Source organism: Homalodisca vitripennis, unplaced genomic scaffold (assembly GCF_021130785.1).
Source record: "Homalodisca vitripennis isolate AUS2020 unplaced genomic scaffold, UT_GWSS_2.1 ScUCBcl_2211;HRSCAF=6734, whole genome shotgun sequence".
Classification (NCBI taxonomy): domain Eukaryota; kingdom Metazoa; phylum Arthropoda; class Insecta; order Hemiptera; family Cicadellidae; genus Homalodisca; species Homalodisca vitripennis.
Genome location: NW_025778327.1, coordinates 47,777 through 55,749, shown reverse-complemented (window position 1 = coordinate 55,749; position 7,973 = coordinate 47,777). Strand labels below are relative to the sequence as shown.

General features: G+C 31.0%; 1 protein-coding gene across 1 annotated transcript in view; it reads left to right on the top strand.

Moving 5' to 3' along the window:
• The first annotated feature begins 909 nt into the window (after positions 1–909).
• Positions 910–7,973, top strand: part of LOC124371890 (T-complex protein 1 subunit gamma-like) — a 43,266-nt gene continuing 36,202 nt past the window's right edge. The window contains exons 1-2 of the mRNA XM_046830258.1: positions 910–1,071; positions 1,155–1,216. Of these exons, the coding sequence (XP_046686214.1) occupies positions 1,038–1,071; positions 1,155–1,216 (96 nt within the window). The 5' untranslated portion in view covers positions 910–1,037. The remainder of the gene's footprint in view (positions 1,072–1,154; positions 1,217–7,973) is intronic.

Genomic DNA, 7,973 nt, shown 5'->3' with positions numbered 1-7,973 from the left:
GCACGTTTTGATTGTATTCCACATTGAAGACCACGTTTTTATTCAATGCAGTTTTCCCGAACAGTGAGACATAATCTATCGGTTATAAAATTAAATTAAATACACCTCAACAACCACAATATTGTAGTTGAAGATTGTTTCGTTACACTAATGAATCAGTAAAACTTATATTTAGCCCAAAAGGTGTAATTAAATTCTTATATCTGATAGAATCTTTATTGCCTGATAGAATTTCTATATTGAAATCCACAACTAAAATAAAACGTTTATACTTTAGTTTGGGCTGAAAAATGTAAGCATCCTTTAAGTAAAAAAAATTGTCTTGGGAAGATAAGATATAAAGAGATGTGATATAGTATAATGCACCATTATTACTCACTTCAGAGAACACGAAACTGCTTTCTGAACAGCTCACATGACTCGAAAAAGGAACATTTGCCGTAGTAGGCACAATTTCTTTGTTTGAAGTTTGTTTTTGACTATGGAAGGAAACATGATTTTTTTCGGACATTTGCTATTGTTCAGTGATACAAAAAAATCATTAACACTACGGTTAGATATCTGCAAACTGATCTATTCATCAAGTGAATAACAAACCTAACACTGATTACAATCTAGGTTGAAATAAACAAATCATACCAGAGCGCTGTGACACGCATAAGTCACAACTCCATGCAAACTAACTCTAAAATATGCTCTTAATAAAAACAAAACACTAATGATTAAAATTGAACGAAAGAATACAGGTCACAATAGGTTGCCGACTAACCACAAAGAGCTGAACCAGAGAAGTTTGCTTAAATGGGAATAAAACCTGAAAATAAGTTTTATTATAATCATGACCTTTACTTTCCTCTGTGTTATCTATTAGTCAGACAAATAGAATGCAGAATGCAGTAAACTAGTTTAGTGGTGTTTGTCACTCTCCGGCCTCCGCACTTGCTAGTAGTGTTGCCCACACCTTGTAATCACGATTTTCGTTGTCTCGTGCTTTACTTTCTGGATTTTGTAAGTGGATTAGTTGGTTCTATCTGAAAATGTTCGGCGGCTCAGCTCCTATTTTAGTGTTAAGTAAGTAACATTGTTTTTTACTAATGATGTCTTGTAATTTTTACATCAACAATACATAAGATTCTAACCTAATCCGGTTTCAGGTCAAAACACCAAAAGAGATTCTGGGAGGAAGGTGCAGGTGGAAAATATAGCTGCTGGAAAGGTGAGCATTTTCTTTTGAAATACTTTCTTTCATGTAGAAAACGTCACAATTTAAAGGAAATAAATTGTAGAGCTAAGGTATAGTTTGAAAAAACCTTAACTTTAGAGTAAATATTATCTTAGAATTAGGCTACCACTCTGCTTTGAAAGCTCAATTTTTAAGGGTTCTATGGACAGTTTTAAAAGACATCTGTTTTTCTTTTTTGTTTTCAGCTTAAAAATATTTTTAACTTTTTTTTGTTTTAATATAGAAGGAATGATGTCCAAATTACTCATGAAAAGCTTGAGGCTTTGATGGGCAGAATAACTTTTTCGATGTTTATACCTTTTAAATTACATTACAAATGCATTAACCATTCGATTATGTTTGACTTTAATACATTTTCCAGCACTGCTGGCAACCAACTCAAAACAATCTAAAGAATGATGATACCTATCGGGTAATGGATCAGAATTCCACAAAGTTCAAAGTTTGATTATACATACTTGTAGCTATCACTGTGTTGCGGTCTGCGGCAAATAGTTCTTTGAACAGAAGGAGTAGGGTACGAAAAGCGAACCCGGTTTTTTTATATCGAAATTGGCAAACGATATTAATTAATCATAACCATCGATATCATAAATCGATACTAATTAATTATTTTGAACAATTAACTTAAATAATCTATATCAACAGCTGTAAACACTTTCAAATAATACATGTAAAGTAATATTTCAATTTTACATAGAATAAGTAACATTTGATTATTCAAAATAGCAGTAAATTTTAGAAAACTACACAACATTGCTTTGAAAGATGATAAGACGTGTTTTTCGTGACTTCAACATGTTGGACTCGTACCAAAAAACCCATTATGTGAAATTTGTGGGAAAGAAACAACTGTAACTGTGAGAGGAGGAAATATCGTCGTCTTCAGTTTTCCTAATTTTGGTTGTAATAATTTGTTTGATCACTGTAAATATTAAATTCATATTTTAATTGAAAACATGATTGTTATTGAGGACTATAGATACTTTTATATCGATTGATAGTCTAGGATATGAGATGCGAATATTAGGTATCGATGGTTACATTCTTCGATATATAAAAAAAACCGGTTTTCCGCTTATCGTACCCTACCCAACAGAAAACCTTAGCAGTGAAATGGGTCAATGTGATTAACAATCCTTTTGAGTTTGTACTAGATTTTTTTAACCAAACTATTCCTGTCATGGGGAGACTTTTAATCGGTCTGTGCTCTTTGTGTGATTGTTATTGAACAATTCGGTATATTATCCAACTTCAACATTATACAATAATCGCATGGAATAGGAATTATAACACATAGCAAAAGCAATTATCAATTCAACAATAGCATTAAAAATAACAAAACCAACTTAAGCATAGGCCTACATATCAGCGATAATACACAATACTTACAGCTTGCTTTAATAGCAGTTAACAATCACTTTTGTGAAATGAGGAAAGAATTCTCCCCAGACAGGTGCACATCTCAGTAATACAAAAAAATCACCTAAACGGTCTACAAGACAGTATGCCAGTATTCTACTCCTCAACCTCTTCAGGAGGCAAGTGGTTTTCCTCGATTAGTTTCACCCAATCCACACTACCTAAAAATTCTGAAAAATGGTCCAGACAACGAGAAGAAAGGTTACGGAATACATATTTTTTGTAGTTATTGAAGTCAGGAACAGATGATATATTCAGACTTGTGTCCAGGCCACTGTGATCACTGATATGAACAGATACTACTCAGCTCGAGTGGAATGTTGGTAAAAATGTTATCGAGGCAGGAATTAAAACAAGTAGTCTTATTATTAAGATATTTACAATCAAACTGCATGAGAAGGTTTAATCATTTTCTCACACTGGGTTGATCTTGTATAACATCAAACTTAGAGTTAACATCACCACCAATCAGGATGTGGGTTTTCATTCGGTTGAGATTTGTCAATAGCAGCTCTAAATTGTTCAAAAAAATAACAAATATAACCTCTCTGACTGCTCACCAATAACTCTCAATCTCATATTCATCACCTTTTTAAATTCTCCAAAAATCAGTTACTTCTTGTTGTTTATTGTTTATACTAAACATTATTATAATTTATTAATAAGTTAAAGTTATATTTAAACTTAACTAAATCATAATAGCAAATTATTCATTTGATAAAAGCATTCTATAACAAGTGAATAACGAGTTAGGCCACTTATTAAAGTCCCTTTCATTACAAATGTAGAATATTTTTGTGAAAACTCATCGATAAAATGTAACGTGTATGAAAACAAGTCCACTAATCATCTCTAGTAAATCTCTCTGAATAGTGAAATATTAATGGTGATACAGGATATATTGCAATTTCTATAGCAAACTGACACAGTCTTCAGCCTAATTCAATGTGGACAATTAGGCCTATAAGCAATTAGTATTTGTACATAAGTTTACCTAAATATTAGGGATGAGGGTAAAACTGTGTGGCAGTCTGGAAAACAACCTGGCGCAGTTCTCCAATGTGTGCTTGTTATAGCTACACTTGGGAATATAATCAATATCCATCATGGTTTTGTATTTTTGTGAGCTGAGACAACTGTTTGTTGAATTATTGACTAGTACTGCTTTTTATCATGAAGCAAAACGGGAGGTATTTACAAAGATGGTTACAAGAGTATTTGCTACAGTTCCAATTTTAAAGCTGCTTTTAAGGGCCCTTTAAGATGTACTTGTTTGTATTAGTTTTTGTTGTGCAGAAAGTTGCATTGTAGTTAAAAGTAGAATATTAATAACAATGTTTGGAAAGGTTGAAATAATGTGATTTTAGTATTTTTTTGCCCCGGCTTTATACATTTTAAAATGGGTGGTTTAATGGTTTGATATCTCTAGTTTTTTGGGGTAATTTGGTATTATCCAGAGGCCATTATTTTTGGACAAGTTTTCCTTATCAGGGACCAAAATAAAATAAACTGCAGTATTAAAAAGACCCGGCTTTATTTGACCTATTTTGAAATTTACAAGTTATTACGACAAACGGTTGTTGTATTCTGCTTCCCATCAGGAAGTGATGTTGGCAAAAATTGAGTTTAATGCATCGCCACTACTCCCGATCGCCACATGTATTTTTCCAATAAAAAACTTTCCTATTCAGTTTGAGGTAAATTCCAGAAGCTTGAAGTTATAAATTAATCAAGCACACAGCAATTACTGAAAACAAAAACTAAAAGAACAAGTGATAACAGGTGATTCGTGTGTCTATGCCTATTTTGAGATGATTTGGCGACAGAAATATGACTCATCAGGTATTGTTCGATTCATTATGAAACAAGGAAAGTACTAATAACATATGATGAACTTTATTTTGGTTACCAATAAGGAAAACTCATCCCAAAATAGTGGTCTCCGGATAATACTAAAGTACCGTTTTTTGAGCATATTGATATTAAGAATTAAAATTGTTCATTTCTAATGGATAAGTCTACAACAATACACCTATCCCTACAAGTAGCAATGGTACAAAGTGATCATTGACAAGCAGGTTTTTGGCAGACACGAGCATTTTTCAAAAATCATAAATGGTTTGTCACTTGATTTTTTTAGTGTCAAGGCATCTCTGCTAAGTTATTAATTTAGTTTCAAATTATGAGTGTTGATGGTTTGAAGCATTACTATCAGCCTATTCAACTAGAGTTCCTTTAAGAGGTTGCTTTTAATTGCAGGCCTTTAAAATTTAATTGTTTACTATTGCTTTTTAAACATTTCTCATTTGAAAATGCTACTAATAACATGAAGTTGTGTAAGTAAAGATTTACTAGTTGGTATTTATAACAATGTACTTAGTTGTTAAAAAAATATTCTGCCAAAACATATGTATCTAGGTGATGTTACATATTTTGATTTCGTCTGTGGTAATGACAGTAATTTGTATTTTTTTTTTTCAATATTGTTTTTCTAGGATTAACCCTAGAACTGGCGGTCATTTCATCCTGTAGTGTCGGGCTGTTTTGGAGCTTCGCGCAAGGTTTTTTTAAAAAAATTATTAAAAATATAAAATAAAAGCAATATAAATAAGAGTATATATTTTTGTGTTCAGAATGAAACGTAGAATTGCACTATATTGTAAAATTAACCATCAAAAATTTTCTAATAAACCCTTTTTTTAATCAAATATAAAATTTACGAAAAATATTTCTTAAATTTGGGGGGGACCATACCTAGCAAATGAAGTTATAGTGAGAAATATTTATAAGTGAGATAGCCATTCTGTGTCAAATTTTTATCTAGTTTCAGAAAAACATAAACATTATACACATTTATGAAAGCATCATAAAGCTATAGAACAAAAAGCAGCGATGCGTATAAATTCTGAAAATCGGGTGTACACGTAAGACTTTGGTAAAACAAGTTTTTCAAATACATTTATCTATGAATACATGTTATTTTGCATATTTTATTACTTAGAATAAAATAGAATATACAGTAGTAATGAAATAATTACCATAAATTATTTTTTGAAAAGTAAAAAAAGTTAAATTTTGCCATTATTCAAAAATTTTGCGAAAAATTTTCATTCAGCAAAATATAAAATAGTTTCTAAAGCTTGTACTATATCTAAATTTATAAATTTATGGTTTATAAGTAATAGGAAATATTATGTAGTTAGAAAACTATAAATATAACTAAAGATATAAAAAAAAATAGAGAATAACCCAAACAGTTATTATATATAACCAAAGAAATTACAGGAAATATATATTTTATTGTGAAAACTATCTATTTACCAAAAATAAATAGTTACTTCAGAGCTAAAAGAGTTCTATAAATAACGTTTAGTAAGTGAAAACAATAACAAACTATGTGAAATGAATTTTAGCCAAGTCATTTTGCCATAGCCTACACAAAGCCGGTAATTTCTCAAACATATTTCAGTAAATAGAAATTGATTCATTCTAAAATATATATGTTTACACTACTACGACATCAAACAACACACTACACATTAAATACGACACTAAAACACGCGTAAAACTATTAAAACTTACAAATATCCACAGCTCGGCACGAAAGTGATACAGAACGGCAGCGGCAATATGGCGGTCACAACAAACGGAGTCGCGTTTTCTTTTACGTTCAAAAATAACAAGCTTGCTACGTCATAACCATAATACAAAGAGGAATAAAACTCATCTGTTCCTTAGCATTTTTCTTCCCGAATCCAATGGTGCATGAATTATATCGATACGTTACCGGAGTATATTATAAAAAGTAATTATAGGAGGGAATGTTTGATCGACAAAATTTTGACGGTTAACACCACAAAAGCGGCATTAACCGACATAATTATGTCGATTAACAGTTCTAGGGTTAAAAGCATGTAAGCTATAGTAAAAATATAAACAATAAAAGAAAAACATTAAATACAATAATGAATATGGAATCTAAACAGTAGGCTAAATAAAATACAGTAGAGTCCCGTTAATCCGACCTAATTGGGACCGAGCCCTATTCGGATTATGTGATTGTTCGGATTAGCCAGAATTACAGAAAAATACGGTTTTAAACTTGAGAATGGGTCTATTTTGTTATGGAATTATCAACATTGTTTATTAAAACATGTTTTCTGACTGTTGCATTGTATTTCTTGACAAATAAACGTGTTTGCGAATACTAAGCACATTTACCGTATTTAGTGTGAGAGTTCTATTGTTAAGCAATGTGAGCGTACTGGATAATGTACGGGTCCACGCGTTCAATACTTGTACGAAACTACGCGTCATCCAGTAGACTCTCTTTAATGCGACAGAAGACAATAACTGAATTTATGTCTTTTAACAATTAATATTGTACTCAATAATAATATCAGTACTGTATGTCCAATTTTTTTTTTATTTCACTTCTTAATACAGTAATTTAACTCATACTTAACCTATAAGTTTCAATTTGGTACTGTATTTAACTTCATTATTTATGTACTGTACCGTACACAATTTGTCTTAATAAAATACTGTATGTCTATTTAATTAAAGTTTTCTTTGTTTATGTACGAAATGATGCACCCATTTTCATTTTTTATGTAATTAGTTCCTATAACTGTTCATTATCGTTATAAATAATTCCTCCTGGACCTGTTCGGATTAACCGACGTTCGGATTACACGTGTTCGGATTAGCGGGACTCCACTGTATGTAACTTTTCTTAGATAGGCCTACAGAGAAAGATTTAAAATGTTGAAACATTTAAATTAACTTTACCTCAGATTTAATCCAACTGGTGATTTTTATTTGAGCCAAATATGTTGGTTTGTTCATATCTTCTTAACAATAATTTTGTGTATTTTTTATTTTCATAATTTTTTAAACTTCTTGATGCCAATTGGAGAGAAACAATTTTCAAAGGTTTGATTGTGTTGTACAGCATGTGTAAACACGGGTCTTTGATAAATTTTGATGTCGGACTTCGACGCATTGTTACACATTTTTGCTGTTAAATGTGATATCTTCTGTAATAGAATTTTTTCTTGTGTAATGCAACTTTGTAACAGTTTGTCAATTGCATCATATTGCATATTCCACAGCGTGGTTTATTGCATGGATGGCATTTGTGTTTGAAATTTTGATTGTTGTTGTTATTTTAAATAGATTTTGGATTAACTAATAAAGTTTTCAAATTTGGTGGCATTTTAAAAATAGTTTTAGGAGGCCTATTAAAAAGATCCTTTGGTTTTGGAAATTATTCTGTTTTGTAGGCAATTTTCATAATTCCATTATT